This window comes from Leuciscus leuciscus, assembly GCF_965113295.1.
Source record: "Leuciscus leuciscus genome assembly, chromosome: 23".
Taxonomy (NCBI): Eukaryota; Metazoa; Chordata; class Actinopteri; order Cypriniformes; family Leuciscidae; genus Leuciscus; species Leuciscus leuciscus.
In genome coordinates, this window is record NC_138747.1 from 8,946,446 (window position 1) to 8,964,318 (window position 17,873).

Here is a 17,873-nt window from a genome sequence, read left to right on the forward strand (position 1 = left end):
GAGATTGTTACATTTTCTTTTTCGATTATGACATCAACAGATTGTGTAGTAACTCAATTTCACAATACACACAAACCTGTCTATGATGAATTTCCTTCAATTTAACTGGCAGCATACCTAAAAAGATACTCCCAAATTTTTCACAATTTAACTGAATCAAACATGAACAGCTTTTGTAGGCTAATGCATGCAAGAGGGGGCTAATTTGTCATAAATTGAATTTTAATAATGTAAGCCTCATATTATTGTTATGAATAACCTTACACGCTCTAGTAAAATGTCAAGTTATTTTTAGATCTTATGGGAGCTACCCTGTGATATGTGTGTCATCTTATACATGTAGCTTGACAAGGGTTGTGTTTCCAGGACTGTAAAGTGCTTTTACAGTGATCGAAATGTATTACATGTTTTCTTTACATTGGCTTGAAGCAATCAGCATACAAGTCACACTGACACTCATGTGGTTTCAGTTTTATTTTGTGCAAAATAGTGAACGATGTAAGTGTGAGAATAACAAAACAGCACTTTATGGCCACACAAACACATTAATAATCCCTTCAATGTCATATATGCTCCATGATAGTGATTTACAAACTGTTTTCTGAGATGTACAGCTTATTACAATAGAGTCTGGTTATAAAAGGGAATGCCATATATGCAAGTTTTTTCTCATGACAGTCTTGTTATTATTTCCTCCGCGAATCAGCAGGATGATGTCTCTGGGTCTGATGATTTTGTTGTTAGCTCGAAATGGGTGTGTACAGAGGTGCCTTTTTATTGTACATGGGTTAAACCGTCCACTATAAGCAGGACAAGGGCTCCACCTGGAGTTGGGCAATGGTAATTTCAAACTTCTTTTGTGTGTCTGCACTGTAGTCTATACAGTGGGTCTTGGATCAACCTTCAGAAAGACAGTTTTGCATTAAATTTACCATGTTGATATAGAGAAGAATACAACTGAAATACAATAATACATGTACAGCATAGTAAATGCACAGCAGATAAATGATGAGATGTTCAAAACGATCCCATCCATGAAATAACCCATCTTGCCAATGATGTGACGGGGTTACACGGGCAAAATAACCATCTCATCCATGGAGTGGGTGTGCTACTTGTCCCCTGCTGGTTTTGATTGATAGCCCTGCGATAAAAAAAAAAGCAATTAGCCTGCCATTAAAAGAGGAAATGTAATTGTTCATTTGTTTTTCATTATAAATCTGCATGTGTCATATCATATACTCATTCATGTTCTCAATTTTAAGCAAATTTTAAGTCTAAAGGGAAATACTGGCCTAATTTTGAAAGCTGTGTTTAGGGCCCAACACAGCTGTCAAACATGGCGATCAATTTCCCTGTTATCCCCATGAGATATTGTCATTATTGCAGCCTGGAGTATTTGTCAGTGTAATAAAGGCCATATCATTTCATGATTAATAACTGGAGCATAAAAATATCTAATTCAATTACAGACACTGTCTTTTTCATTCTCTTCGTCCAGAATTGCAGGTGTCCCACCAATAAAAAGTATACAATTCCTGTAGCTCTTTATGTATAGCCTGTACTTCTCTAATGCAACATTCACATTATATTAGATGTGTTATCATTCATAACAATTGCTCAATTAAAAGTAAAACATAAAATGTTGCTCAATGGAGAGTATTGAAGAACCGTCTGACTCTGAACTGTGCACATGCCCAACAGATGGAGCTATTTGCTAATCACATCACACTTTGGCAGGTCACATAGTCTAGCCACTAATATGAATATGGCACGAGTTAACCATATGACGACATGTCAGTGTCTCCAAAGAACGGCACTACTCTATTGTTTAATATTCTATCACATAATTTTCAGTGATGACCAATTAATTGGACGATTGGACGCAAACCTGAACTGTCAGCAGCCATTACTCCAGTCTTCAGTGTCACATGATCCTTCAGAAATCATGTTGAATTGGTGCTCAAGAAACATCTATTATTATAATCGATGTTGAAAACAGTTGTGCTGCTTATATTTTAGTGAAAACTGTGATACATTTTAATATTTAAACATTTCATACTTTGTAACACTGTAAATGTCATTTTTGGTCAATTTATTATGCCGTTGCTAAATAAAAGTATCAATTTCTGTAAAAACGTTTGAACTATAGTATATATAGGCATTATATTGGTGCAAATTGCAGTTTAAAAATAACAAAAAAAACAACAAAATATGACAAATTCAATATCAGTCATTAACCTTTATTGTAAGAATCCTCTCCTACCTGTTTCTTCATCTGTATCTTTTTCCACAGCACAGTTTGAAGTGAGATTACCCACTCTTCCTCTCCAGATATCTTCCAGTTCCTCTTCCTCCTGCTGAAACAGCCAGTGCCCTGGCTGAAGAAGTCCCTCCGTGTTGATGTCTGCTTTCTCTGCACAGTCTACTCTGGTCTCTTTCACTGTATCACTGAAACACACTGCACAGTCTCTCACACCACAGTTTATGATTCGGCCTCTCTTACGGGAGCCCTGGCCATTAGGGAACAAGTTTTCTGAGGTGTTTATCTTCACATGTTTGGACGTGTTGTATAAGTGGCCATTCAGGTCTTTTATTTTGGTATGAACACTAAAGCAATTGTGACCACAGGATGAAGAAGGACATAGAGGCCTGCATTGACTGACTGATGGGGAACCATTGACCACTGGAGGAGAGGCTTTGTGACAGCTCGAGGAATCATTATCAGGTCCTTCATATTCAACTAATGTGAAAACCCTCAAGGCAGGTTCTGTGCTTTCATGAACTTGGTTCAATTGTTGGGTCTTGACCTCAGGTTCTTCTGTATCTTCACAATCTTCCATATCTACCGGGTTTATTTCAGTTTGTCTGATATGAATCATTGGTTCCACCTCTAGTTCTAATTGTGGAGTTCGAGTTGATGGTAATGTTTGGTTGTTTGAGTCATCATTAATCTGCACAGGTTCAATCTCCTCTTTATTTTCCATGTCCGAGACACTGTTGTGAAAGTTCTTGGGAAGACTGAAGCTAAGAGTGGATCCTAGAGACAAATAAGAGCAGATGTTTTTAACTGCTCCACTTGAAGTCTTGACAGCATTGGGCAAACTGTCTTCTGGAAAAGGGTTGGATTTGTTATCAATGACAGAATCCACCGGTAACATGTCTTTTTTAATGAAAACCTGAAGATTGGAGTTTGAATGACTTTCTTTCGCTTTCCGTTCTCCTTCTGGCCAAGTGTTACACCTCCGTCTGAAAATGCTTAAAGATTTGCCAGACCTTTCCAATCTTACATTGCCAAGCGTAGAGTTTCTTCTCTGCTCATCCTCCTTACTTCTGATCGGCTCTTTAATCTTGAACAAAGAACTTGCCTTGAATCTGTTGTGATTGTAAACCATTCCTTCTTCAGCTGTGACATTTTGCGAGAAGGAGGAGGGCGATTGAACTGAGGAGGAACCCAACTCAGAGGTTGTCATGTCCTGCCCTTCTGCATGTGGTGGGGATAGGACCTCCAAGACTCGTCCTGCAGATCTGTAACTATCCGATACGTGTAAATACGTGAACACCTGCCACAGAAAGATGAATGCAAACGTTTAGATAAGCAGAGATGCAACTTACAATCTCGTAAAAACAAACCCACGGTCAGTTGTAATGGCCCACAAGCGTTCTGTAAACTGACAATTATATGGCTCTTGAATGCATACACACACAGCTGTGATGGCAATAGCTGATGCATGACTAATATGATTGCATGCCAAGTTAATAAATCCTATATGGCGGCTTCACAGCGCATTATTACAATACACACCACCAGGAGGCTTTTCAAAGCCATGCCATGGAAACTTAATCATGAGGTCATTGTTTTACCACATGGGACAGGATGTACAGAGCCGGGAGAATAATAAGCACATGCATGTCTGGTTTGTGTGCGAGCTTTGAGCTCAGTTTGGAATGTGTCTGAAGTTAACGCAGTTTTTGAAGTCTTACTTACTCTATGAGTGACTTCAGCTGCCACTTCATGCCGCAGGTGGTCGTCACTTTGGTCTTGGTTTGTTTCTAGATTGTTGTGTGTTGCATTCCGCATCAAGTCTTGCTTGTAGTTTGGTGACTGAGGGTTTTGCGCTTGATGCATGACTGTTAGTTGATCAGTGTCTGGTGATAATCGCAGATTAGATTGGTTGTTGATGGACTGCGGATTCTCTGTTAGGTGGTTGCAAAAAGATGATTCAGTGTTACATGGGGACAAAAGGCTGGATACTTCCTGTTTGCTTAGTGACTGGACGGGTTCTCCATGGTTTTTGTTTTGCAATTGTCCAAGATTCCAAAAAGATGAATTTTGTTGGGTCTCTTTACTCATGACTGATTCATTCGGCCATTTCACCAGAAGCATTTCTTGTGGCTGTTGCATTTGCATCGAGGTTTTGTCTTGTGATTGATGTCTGTCCGCCTGAACGCTGCTTGTTGAATCTTCATGTATGTCATTATTGTTGGGTGACCATTGCTTTTTCACTTGGTTGATGCCTGAAGACTGTTCATCAAAGGTCAAAATGAGACAGATGCTAGAGCCTAGCGCTGCCTTTGAAAGGCAGGACTCCTGACTAACAACACTGGACACATCATGTTTCCCACTCTGTTGCTCGGAGTTGTTTTGAGATGACTGTGTTTCAGTAGCACCTCCTTTGACCTCTCCATTTGTACTGCACAGACTATCAGAAGGATTTTTGAAAGGCATATCCTAAACAAGAAAAAGTACAAAAATAATAGCATTTTAATTGTATTATTAATCAATTCAATTAAAGTGTATTTCTTTTTTTATTTAAAAAATAAAATAAAATTGTATTTATTTAAAATAAGATAAATAATTAATGAATGAGGGATTAATACACTGCATTATTTCAAATTATGACTTTATCTAACATGCATGATTCTGATATGTCAGTCGCAGAATTTTGCTGTGATTTTTAAAAATAATAACTAAACTATTTAAGAGAATGTTGTCCTAAGTAAAGGATTTCAACATAGTTGTGTTTTATATCTCTTGTATCACTTTTTCCTCTCAAATAATATAGTAATTCAAGCTTTTTTTTTATTTTTATTTAATAAGCATTTGTTTATTAAGCAGGATAATGTGCAGTCAGATGGCCATTATTACAAAATTCCTTCAGGGTGATACAAGATCCTGACGGGGTTCATTTTGCCATATTGATCACATGACTTTATCCCTTACATGTTTTAAATTACATCATTTGTAAAAGATGTCGGAAAAAAAATCTAGAAACCTGCTGTTGAGCAGGATCGTTTGTTGACTCTGATCTCCCATCCTTGTTTCTTTTAAGCTGCTCTCTTTGAGCGTGCCAGTTCACCTGGATCCATCCCAGCATGCTTTGCAACTCATCTGTTCTCTCCTTGATCTAGAGACAGGAAGATGTTAATCAAGAAAACATCATCATAACGAACATTCTGCAGATGGACGCCGCAAGACAGTTGACATCGCTTTTAGATGACCATGTGGTAACAGTGAGTAAATCAATCACACACTCACAATGTCTTTAAACTGACTCTCGTCTTGCATAAGCATTTGACCAGCTGCAGCCAGTTTGCTAAACTCATCCAGCTTTGTTTCAATGCAGTGATCAATCTCTGCAATTTCACTCTCTCTGCAAGCAGAGCTGCCAGCAAGGAGACAGGATCTGGTGTTCTCTGTCCACGTACTAAAGGACACAAAAATAGAGACCGTTCTAAACTAATATAATATAACAATACCACATATGGGAAAGTATTTCCTGCTTAAGTTGTTGACATTAAACATGAAATATTCACAATGAATAGTTATCAAAATTAGTCAGACGTTCTCTCTTACATCATGGCAAGATAGTTTTCAAAGTAGTCCTGAATCTGGTGAAACTTCTCCAGGCGGCCTCTGTTCTCAGTCATGTTGCGGCCTACTTCCTCCCAAGCCTGCAGGATCGCCTGAACTTCTTCCCTGAGAGGGTCTGTCTCCTCTGGGGAAGGAACCTGTAGCTGTCTGGCTAGTCTCTCCATCTCTCTCACCTCTGACTCGATGATATTATAATGAGCCTTTGTGAGACATAATTAGAATGACAAATTGATTAAAAGTGTGACATTTATGAGCTCATTCAACAAATCCCTTAAATGTAACCTATAATTAATTTAATACTGTTTAATCTTAGCAACCTTTTAATACTTAAACAGCTGGGCCAATCTTTAACTACTGCAGGAAGAAGGTATTTTGATGAATGTTGGAAAGTTGACGATAGCCATTGACTTCCATAGTAGGAAAAAATACTATGGAAGTTAATGGCTACCGTCCACTATCTGGTTACCAACATTCTTCAAAATATCTTCTTTTAGATTCAGCAGAACAAAGAAACTCACACAGGTTTGGAACAACAAGTAATGACAGAAATTTCATTTTTGGGTCGACTATCCCTTTAATTACTGCTCTGGGGTCATTCAAATAGTAATAAACTTCTAGTATACATTAGTAAATGTATTTTTTTATTATCTGACCTCTAGGTCATCCTGCTGCTCCTGTAGCCCTTCCAGACCACTGAGGTCAGAGTCACAAAGCACAGCCATATCTGCTTCTATATCCAGGAGGTCCATACTGAGCTCAGCACAGCGGCAGAGGTGCTGGTTTATCCGCAGTGTTAGATTAGATAGCTGAGGAAAGATAAATCTGCTCTTAACTGATATGTGATTGACTATGAAAAAACATGCAGTAGCCACAAAAAGTGTCAGTTTTAATGTCAGAATGTCATAATGGCAATTCATAAAATATCAACCAATTGGCATCTTTAAACTATAACAATGCTAGACATTTTCACTGAATTAACTTTACTTTCGTATCCATTATTATTATCATTATATATTAGTATTTTAACCAAATATTCCCAAAGTAACTAGTTACTTCAAAATATAGTTACTATGTAATAATTTGAACATAATTAATCATTTATACATTTTACATGTCAAGTCAAGTCAAGTTTATTTGTATAGCGCTTTTCACAATACAGATTGTATCAAAGCAGCTTCACAGTATTAAATTTAAATAATACAACAAAGTTTATTTCAAGAGGAATTTATTGATTGATAAAATTAAATTAAATATCCCCAAAATATCCCCAACTGAGCAAGCCATGTCATGTGCCTTAAATTTCCAAAAACTTTTTTGAGATGTTTTGGAAAAAATTATTAGCAGTGCGATACAAATTGGTCAAATATTGTGAATGCCATTTATTTATATGTATATCTCTAATATCAGGTTGATATTGGACATCGCTTTGTGAAACAAGCTCATATTCTACCGAGCTTTGTAGTTCATCAGTGGTCTGGTCCTGTTGCTGGGATCTTTCTTGATCAGTTTGATGACTCAGTAAACCCAGTGACATTTCTGCATCCTCAGCCATTTCTTGCCTTTGCAGTGGTCCAGGAACATCCTAAAGCAGATTCACAATGGTGTAAGTGGTCCTGAAGAACTGTATTCATTACATTTTCTAAAATCATACACAGAAACATCATGTTGAGTCTGAAACAGAGTATGCTACATTTTTCTTTTTATGTTCATGTTTTCGAATAATTACAGCATAAAAAAAATGACACTTAAAACAAGAGGTTTAATATTGTATATGATGTTTGGCTTACTTGGCTCTTTTTGTGATATCCGATGGGATCCAGAAGTTCAAGGAACTTTTCAAGCATTCCTGAACTGCCGCCTTCTACATTTTCCGGGAGATGGTTTGAAAGTGTGAATTCTGATACCATCTGTGCGGCTTTATCTCCAGTTTGGTTTTTTTCCACTGGTTCAGTCTGATTGTTCTCTCCATATTTCGTCTGCAGAGCATCCCAAAGGACCTCCACCTGGCTTAGGAGCTCCTCTATTTTGTGGTCTTGTCTTTGCTTTGAGCAGTCATGCTCTTCATTCTTTATTCAATTTCCAAAAGGAGATGAAAAGAGAAAGTGAGATCATTTATGAGTTTAGTGCATTGTTATGAAAAAATCTTGAAATCGTATTACCATTCCAGTGGATGTCTTCAACTCTTTCACCAGCTTATTGGGTATGAAACAATCTTGAGCGGAAACAGGGGTTGTTTGAGCCATCTGAGCGATACAGCTGGGAAAGCATTAACTGTTAATCAAACTTTACTCAACAACTGCATCTTGAAATCCATTGTATGAAATGACATCACACAATTACGGATCATTTACTCATCAGTCATCCACATATTCATTGTGAAATAAAAAAATAATTGCACCTCTTCCTGTCCTGTTTTTCCGAGATATTGTCCAGCTTGGAACAGCTGCTCTCCGACAGTGAGCCTCGACTCCCTACAGAACATTCCTCAACTGGACTCCACATCCTATGGGCCCACAGCCCTTGAGAGCACTGCAGAAATAAATGTTTAGGCATATAATAAGTTTAATAATAATTGATGTCGGGCCGTTGAATTATTAGAAAATAATGCACACATGAGATGGTAATGCACGTCATGGCTGTTACACCTCGGGTGTGCATTATTTTCTAATAATTCAATGACCCGACGTCAATTATTCCACTTATACTACACATCAAGACATTGTTTAGATGCTGTTTTTCAAGACATTTGTCAGGTTTTTGTCCTTAAAACGCTCTTGTGAGTAGGACTAATTTCTTACGAATCTCATCCCACAACTCCATTGCTAATTCCAAAACAATGTTTTAGAGCTAACAGAGGCTTGAGCCATTGATAGCAGACTAATGTAGTTATTAATTCAGTTATTAGAGAGAGAGAGAGAGAGAGAGAGAGAGAGAGAGAGAGAGAGAGAGAGAGAGATTAAGCATTTCTGTGCGTCTCTCAATAGTGTTCGGCAGCAGCTTCTCGACTAATAGCGAAACTGCACTTTTATCTGATTCAAGAACAGCGGCGTTATTACCTCACTAGAGAGAATAGTCATAGCTTTTAACCCAGCAAACACAGAACGTTCTCCTAACGTTAATATTTGGTTCCCGTTTGGTTATTGTTTTGAGAATCAAATAATAACAATCTAGGAACGTTCTTTTTAGGTTTTATTTTTTGCAACCATAAAATAACGTTCCCAGAACGTTGCAGGGAGGTTATTTTTAAATAACCTAAAAATAAAAATTTCTGTTAAGTTATTTTATGTTATTATTTTGGAACCATAACATAATGTTCCCAGAACGTTGCAGTGTGGTTATGATATAGGAGTAAAGAGGTTAGGGGAACGTTAGAATAATGTTCTTCAAACCAAAAAGTAACATTCTATTTCCGTTTAGAAAACTTGCCTGTCTAACCAAAAACAAACCGTAAAAAAGAATGTTCTAGGAACCAAAAACTAAAGTTCTGGGAACCAAACATTGTTAGCTGGGAAGTTGCTAAACTATTTTACATATAAAATCGTCAGAGCAATGCTAACAACACATTTCTGTGTGAGTGTGTGTCCGTAATGTATGTGTGTGCATTTGAGTAGAAGAGCATGTGCTGCTTTCCGTACATAAAACATAATTTTGTGGCAAAAAACATCTAAATAATTTGTCGTTTTTATCCTATTGTTTACTATTTTCATTTACTTGAGTTTTGATTATTTTGCTGTTGTAGGCTGTAAGGACCTTTGAAATAACTGAAATGAAAAATGGCGAAGTGATATGGACATGTAGCTAATTCGGTCAAAACCTGCCTGGAACTACTTTAGCCGAGAACATTCTTCAACTAATCGGAAGATTCAAGCATTCAACTGCCCCATAGTATAATCATGGATAATTCACACCAGAATGTCACAGACACATGGGGTGGTATCTTTTGACTTAGGCTGGTAAGATATACCCTAGCAACCACATGCTTAAATCCATTTAAAACACTTTAGCAACCTCATAGCAACGTGCTTAAAACCACACTTCAGCAAACGCATAGCAACATGCTTAGAACCACTTAAAATATCTCAGCAACTGCATAGCAACATGCTTAAAACCACTTAGCAACGCCCTGGCAACTACTCACAATGCCCTGTTATTATGGTGGTAAGTTTGCGTGGTATTTAGTTGTTATATTATATCTGGAGAAGCCCATTTCAACTTAAAAAAATATGTATGTTTTTATATTTACATAAGGTAATTGTGACTATATATGACAGTTTAACTTTATATTTAAAATGTGACTTTATTATCTTAAACTTCATCTCACATTACTTTTATTAGTAATGTGTTTAATCTGAGGCAGAAACAGGCCTCTATAGAAATCACATGAGTAGGAAAGCCAATATGATTGGATTTGAGGATTCAGTTGTGGTTTTGCTGAAGGTCATTTACATTCTCTTGCATCATTCTCAAGCATGATTTGAACTCTTCACTTTTTTCTATCTTTGCAACTTAAAACTAAAGTAATAGCATTGTCTAGATAGAAGGTTGTCTGTCAAGTGAGACAAGTTTAAAGCCTTATTGTAAATGATTGTCTCACCGAACAGAAATTTCAGACCAATCTACTTTTCTATGTGGTCATGACTGGTCATTTATAATCACACGCTAACGTATGTTTTTGGAGGCAGTGCAACTAACCTCAAATCCTCTGAGACGGTTTTGCTCCTCTTTGACGTCTTTTCCCATTATGCTGTGACCCTCATTTCTAGCAAAGCTCTGTGAGTCAGGGCATGTGGTTGGAGGATCAACGGGTAAAGTTGACGGACGTTTTGAAGACACATCTGTCTTCTGGTTCCTGTAGAAGTGGAACAAAACATTACCTCTAATGGCACCACCGAGGCATCATTACTCTTCAAACATTTCAAACATATGATATTTCATCATAATTTTAGACCATACAAGCCAGTAGACTGTAAATCTTTAATGGTAACAACTTGCAGATTGAAAATATAAAAATATCCACAGATCACTAACATCATATCTCTGCTGCTTATGTAATCCTGGACGAAATTTTGCAGCAATTGTTTTGGTTTGGGTATGTATTACTGTTGGCAGGATATGCAAGCAATGATGTCACCTCCTTCTTGTCTGGTTAGCTCATAGTTTCAGGAAAGGTGTGTTTGCAGAGCTAGTGATAGAGGACTTGTTGAAAGAGCCAAAAAGGAATGTAACCATCTCTGTCGACAAAGCCAACATGGCTTGTTTGCTGCATTTAAAAAAAATAGCTAATTAATTTAATGGCAAATAAGTAACAATTGGTGTATAGCGCCACCTACAGTAATTAGTACAAACAACATGGCAATATTTATGTATATAGAAGTCTTGGCTGCTGTGGGTTTACTCCCATTACCAAAACATATTAATTTAAGAATATATTCATATTTAACCTATAGCGCCATATTACATTTTTTGGACAGGAATGACAATGAGGCTGTGAGGGATAGAATACAGTGTGGTCAATGGATTGTACCTTTGTTGCTGACGAAACATCTTTCCGAAAGAAAACTTTCAGTAGCCAAAAACTCCATAACAGTTTTAAAAGTTGTGAGTTGTGAAAATTACATCATCTAGGACCTTTATACAGTGCATGCCATTGTAAAGACTGTACGTCTATCCATCACAACCTCATTTTCATTTTCATCAATTCAATATGGTGTCTAACCCGACTAAGGTCCATTCCTCCCTTATTTCCTCATTTTTCCAAAATTATTGATTTTCGCATATATATTTCTGTCATGACAACCCTCAGAGTGTTTGATATGGTAATGGATGACAATGTTAATATGTTTGGTCTTGGCGGAGTAGATCTGCTACGCTGCTGCTGCTGCAGAGCAAGTACAGGACTTGCTACTGCCAATAGACGACACACTGCTGTGAGCAAGTAAGACATTCTGCTGCTGTACAATATACCATACATGAATTACCCTTAGCAGATCTAGACAGGTGGAGCTGGGGAAGGTGACAGGTTTCTGAAAGAGTGCTGCAAACTGCTATGCAGATGCTGACCAGGTATTTAAAAGTTGAGCAGAAAGCTCATTGGCTGCTGATACAGCAGGAACCAATCAGCTTTGCCCTATAGAGAATGATGTGACAGCAAGCAGATTGAGTTAAAGGGATACTCCACCGTTTTTTCATATTAAACTATGTTATTCCCTTAACTAAGACAAGTTGATACATACCTCTCTCGTCTCAGTGCGTGCACTAAATCCCTCTGTCTTGTGGCGAAACTTTGTTAGCACTTAGCTTAGCCCAGTTCATTCAATATGGGCCAAGCAGAGAAGCTACCAAACACCTCCACGTTTTCCCTATTTAAATACAGTTACTCGCGTAGTGTAACTCGACCTAGGACTGTGACACAAAACAAAACGTTGCGCTTTTCTAAGCGTGTAAAATGGATATTGTATGGCGGAATACCATAGCAAGTGCTTGTAAGCACTTCGTCTTGGCGCAGTAATATCTTCACTAGAGGGAGCGGGGGCCGGTGAGAGGATTTTTCACGAATGAAGATATTACTGCACCAAGTCGAAGTGCTTACAAGCACTTGCTATGGTATTCCGCCATACAATATAGTTATCCATTTTACACGCTTAGAAAAGCGCAACGTTTTGTTTTGTGTCACAGTCCTAGGTCGAGTTACACTACGCGAGTAACTGTATTTAAATAGGGAAAACGTGGAGGTGTTTGGTAGCTTCTCTGCTTGGCCCATATTGAATGAACTGGGCTAAGCTAAGTGCTAACAAAGTTTCGCCGCAAGACAGAGGGATTTAGTGCACGCACTGAGACGAGAGAGGTATGTATCAACTCATCTTAGTTAAGGGAATAACATAGTTTAATATGAAAAATCGGTGGAGTATCCCTTTAAGGACAGCCTGCGCCATTTAGAGTTTCATGACAGAATTTTGTATTTTAAAATTACAATGACTAGTTTTTCTAAGGCCACTGGAAGTACCATATATGTGTACGTGTGTTTCCAGTTGGTGTAAATTTAGAATAATCAATCAATATTTGTTCCATTTCCTAGAATTGAAAGACTTTTAAGATAAATGTAATAAAATTGTGTTTAATAAATTTTTATAAAACATGTATCTGCTAAAAGTACATTTTCAAAAGCCTTACAGATGCAAACTAAAATCCACAAAACTCTAATCTTGATTTCAGATGTATAGTTTATTTTATTCTTCTTAGTTGTTTTAAACTTTGTTTATCTGAATTAGTTGCTTTAATAGTGAGATTTATGACAAATATTCAGACAGTTATTTTTTATCAGTTCCTTCCTCAGTGCATTCCTCCAGATGCGTTTTAACAGAGTACCTGTCTCTCATCATATCTTCATACCATACATATGAGCTATTCCTCACATCTGCACCAGTACTGAGACTAAATCTTCCACTATTATAGCCTTTGTTCATCTACAACCACCTTTTCTTTTTCTTCCTGTCTGTCATTCAGTTCCTCTGTATCTCCTCTCTAACACTTTCAGAAGTCTACTATTGTGGTCACAGAGGTCACACTCCAATCTGACTGAGTTTCCATAATGGTGTGAGTATTTGTGGAATTCTGTGTCTAAAGCTGTTGACTGTTCTGTGATAACAGCCATGATCCAATGTGATATTTTGTAATTTAGAAGGGTGACGTTAGCTCAGCCACTAATTACAGCTTCCTTTAATGGTATTGGCAACGTTTTAAACCAGACATGCATGGTTTAATAAAATGATCTAAAAATCGTTCAGTAAGCAAAATAACATTTTTGTAAGCTCTAAGTGATATTTGTCCTGCTGGATACTTATAACAGAATCACCCATTAAAAAGATTGCATAAACTGCCAAAGGCTTAAACTCAGGACCAACATGTAATTAAGTCCGAAACTAAATACATAGCAATTGGATTAAAACAACATCTACCATTCATGATCTAAGACTCTGCAATAGGGCAATATCGAAATAAAAGACCATAACATTACATCACTAAACCACATGTCAGCTCAACTCCTGGTTGTTGACCATTATGGAATCCATTTTAGCACAATGTCATGTACTATTCCAAGCCATAAATATGACCTCACTGCTCTCAAGTACTTTATTTACTATTGTTTTTTGTCCACAGGAGGACAATGGCAGTAAGGAGACTCTCGTTTACCGGAGAAACTCCTGGAGAAGTGCCCAGTTCTCCTTCACCTCGGCCTGTTTGCATGTAACTCTTCTGGCCAGGGTTGGGTGGAGAGTTGACAGGCGAGACGCAGACTCATTCAGCATCTGGAAAGAGAGTTGTCCAGAGAGGGGTGGGGTCGTGGAAGGAAATGACATCATTCATTTGGAGTTCATATGCTACAGTCCAGAGAAAAAACTTGTGCGTGAGACTAATATAACGGACTAGGTATAGTGAGAAATCATACATAAAAAAAGCAAAGTGACTGTGTCAGGTTCATATGTTTTCATGTTCTCAAATTCAGGTTTACACAAGAAGACATTATTTCCTCTAATGAGATCATGGATAGACTTACATTGATCTGACAGGCAATTTCTCTCTTCTCTTTGTCGCTTTTTTGGATCTCGCCCGCCAATACAAGGTTCCTCTGCAACGAAATTCATTCTGGATCAGTACTTGTATTATTTATAAAGACAGTTTGAGGTCTTTTCTAAATGCCAAAACTAATCAACGCTTGTTTTCTCAACCTTCCAATTAATGCTGCCGATGATGCTGTCGGCCTGTTGGTAAAACGATGAAACGTCTAGTGCCAACATGAGATCTTGATGATAGTCCCTAAGGAGTGATCTCAACTTCAGCCACCTGCAGAGAAACTAACTGTTAGTTTGTATCACTAACAAAAGTGCAATAATTCTCCACTCTCCATAGTGCCAGGAAATCTTACGATTTGTCAACGTGGTCCCCCGGGCTTTGTTTTGTTCTAAACATTTCCAATCCTAAATCTACACCATCTGACGTGTTCTGAAGAGGTTTTTCTTGTTCCTCCTGGCACAGGAGATGCATTAAGCAATCATGAGGTAATAGTTCAACAAGACACATTAATAAACAAAACAGAAACATCTTTACAATGAATTTAACCTGCATCAAGTCCAGACTTGTGGTCAGTTGGATGAGAGAGTTCTCAATGTCCTTGAGGTCTCTCCTTTGGCTGTGAGCCGCGTCCTCTGGTTGATCACATGGGAAAGCTGGCATGCTGTTATCGTAATGAAGGTTCCTTATCTTCCTTCCTTTAGTCCATGAATCAGTCTGTAATGAGATATAGTCACAGTCTAAAGATATATAGCGTGCATTCTTTTTTTTTTAAAGAAACATCTGAAACTTATTTTTATTAGTTATTTTTAAAAAATTTTATAGTAATATTGTCCAACCAGTTATGGGTTTCATTTGCAGTGTATATATGTATATATGTATATATATATATATCCTTGTAATTTATTGTGAAATGGCAATTTCTGGTTGAAAGTTGTTTATAGACCATATATATTTTTCATTGTTTGCTCTTCTCCACCTCATGCTATTGACCGACAGGCTATTTCTCATTTCGTAAATCTCCCAAAATATCTTACATCATTCTATGTTGTTCCAACTAATTCGTCTTGCACACCAAGATCTGGTTCTTCTGCAGTTTCTCAGCTGTTAGGCAATAAAATCCTGTTGTTTGTTTGGGTACATGAAGTACAGATTAAAGGCCAAATTAATTCGAAAAGATTGCTTACTAGATGATATGCCAAGACATTTTCTTCAGAGGTATCAAATATCTCCACAGCAAACACCTCATATTTATGCACCTGTGTTTAGGACACCCGGGGGATTTGTATGATGTATTTTAGATTTAAATCACGTTAATAGCAGGATCAGAGTCTGTTGGCCCACCAACAATACATGAGCCTGCAGCAAGGTGTGGTACTTCCAAATAATGATCTCATCCATTAGCGGAGGTGCTTTATGTTGCAGATCTTGCATTTCTTAACTTGTCTTCTGCACCACTGCGATGACTGCATCCTCAGCACATGGTGTTAAAATTCTGTAACAGCGGGCAAACCACACCTTTTGCCCTCTAACATTTACATTATGGCTTTATGGCTTTACCACTTACATATAAACAGGAATCGAGTTTAAGTTGTGGAATACTGTAACATCATTTTCCATTTATTTAGCCACAAAGTGCATCCCGACCAATAGTTTAAATATTATTTGGTATCATTAGTGTAGTTGTGCCATGTTTTATCATCAGTTTATTCTCAGATCCTTCCCTCTGTGTTCCAGTTTAGAACTACTTCCCATTTTTTTTGTGGAAATTACCAGTTCATCTCGGTTGTGGGCTTGTGTAATGAGGGGCCTGGCTATGACCTCATCTCAATGAGCACAGTGTGCAAAACTGTAATAATCCACACAGTTTTTTCTTCTTCTTTTTTCTTCCTCTCACAATAAGACAATGTGTTCTTGTTGTACTCATTTGTGCATGCTACGAGAAGCTGCATTTCTAGTTTTGTGGGAAACTGTGGAGTGAGTGCATGGGCAAGCGGTAACTGTAACAATTTAACAAACAGCTCATAAAAAACAGCGAGAGACTGAAACTGAGAAAAACAAATATGGAGCTGTGACGCCTGTGAAAAATATGTTGTGATGCCAGTTAAAAAAATAAAAATTATTTGAAAAGAATGCAAATGCTGTTGTGGTTTTTAGGATCTTATGATCCTGCAGACATTTGTTTTATGTTTTGTTTGTAAAATTGCATTCAGTGAGGAGAAAATATTAAAGTGGGATATAGGAACTATTATAATATGTATTATTATAAATTAAAATATTGTATAAAAATGTAAAAAATATGATATTTAGTCATAAAAATATGACTTTACAAAAATATGATTCTAATAAAATAAAAATAAAACATGACTCTAGAAAAATGTACTCTAAAAATAATAATAATATTATATATATACATACATATATATATATATATATATATATATATATATACACATATACATATACATATATATACAGAACACATATACATACATATATATATAAAAAAATTATACTGTATGTAGGCTATATGTGTAAATAATTTCCAGCTAAGAAACATAATGTCCAACACATGAAGACAATGCATTCTTGCTCACCTCTAGCTGTGCACCAGACTTGTCACTCAGTCTTTCCTCAACTAGAGACAGCTTTTCAGTAGAAGTACTTGGCTTGTTCGTCTCATAGTTTGTCACGTTAAAGTCAGTGACATGGCAGTTGATCTGGCTTTCAGCGTTTGCACACATAGCAATCTTCTTGATAGATCTGGAGGAAGTTGATGGGGACACAGAATCCCTCTCATCTTCCTCTTTAATATCGTCTGAAAGTCCCTCCACTGGTGTAGATGTGGACACTCTCTCCTGATGGAAGGAAGAATTGTCATCGTTTGAGTCGTTTCTCATTTCACAGCAGTCCAGACCCGGTACAGGAAGGATGATTCCCACATAATCCAAGCATTTTGTCTCGGAGGGGACAGATAACTTAGTCCCGATAGTAAAAGGTTGGATCCTCTTCATTGCTCTTCTTGCTTTAATCATCAGAATGAGGAGCAAATGACCATAAAACAATAAAACATCATTCTCATTGTTTAAAAGAATCCTTCTTCTGCAACATTAATAAAATTACAAGCCTGAAGTCAACCAAGTCAGTTAATAGTCTTTTAAGCTAAAATGGTCCAGTCTGAATTGTTCTGAGAGACTGTTGAGATGCAGACTGCAGGAACTGTGGAGAACGTGACTCTTGCAAAGCCTCACTTCTGCACAGACTATGAGAAAGCGAGAGGGGGGGTTGAGGGAGGAGAAGGATAGGGAGAGTTTAGTAGAAACAGGGTGAGGTCATCACACTTAGCCACGGCCCCATTTGGAGGGAGAGAGGGCTGTAAACCCAAGCTGTAAAAGCTTCCTCCTAAAATAAGAAGTTGTGGGAAGATAAG

General features: G+C 37.5%; 1 protein-coding gene across 2 annotated transcripts; it reads right to left on the reverse strand.

Annotated features, from left to right (window-relative positions):
• Nucleotides 1–456: 456 nt before the first annotated feature.
• Nucleotides 457–17,712, reverse strand: LOC309487671 (uncharacterized protein). 2 transcript variants are annotated; one of them, XM_082155419.1, is made up of 18 exons: nt 17,041–17,712; nt 14,993–15,160; nt 14,799–14,899; nt 14,602–14,716; nt 14,430–14,501; nt 14,066–14,181; nt 10,568–10,724; nt 8,274–8,404; nt 8,035–8,131; nt 7,663–7,941; nt 7,326–7,457; nt 6,529–6,681; nt 5,858–6,075; nt 5,540–5,708; nt 5,277–5,408; nt 3,989–4,732; nt 2,267–3,563; nt 457–1,144 (listed from the first exon to the last, which is right to left on the reverse strand). In XM_082155419.1, the coding sequence occupies exons 1-18, from the start codon at nt 17,476–17,478 to the stop codon at nt 1,092–1,094; spliced, it is 4,572 nt and encodes a 1,523-aa protein (XP_082011545.1). In that variant the 5' UTR covers nt 17,479–17,712; the 3' UTR covers nt 457–1,091. The 2 variants fall into 2 exon arrangements, with proteins under 2 accessions (XP_082011545.1, XP_082011546.1); XM_082155420.1 differs by lacking the exon at nt 17,041–17,712 and having other exon boundaries at nt 14,799–14,889; nt 14,993–15,131.
• Between the last annotated feature and the right edge of the window lie 161 nt (nt 17,713–17,873).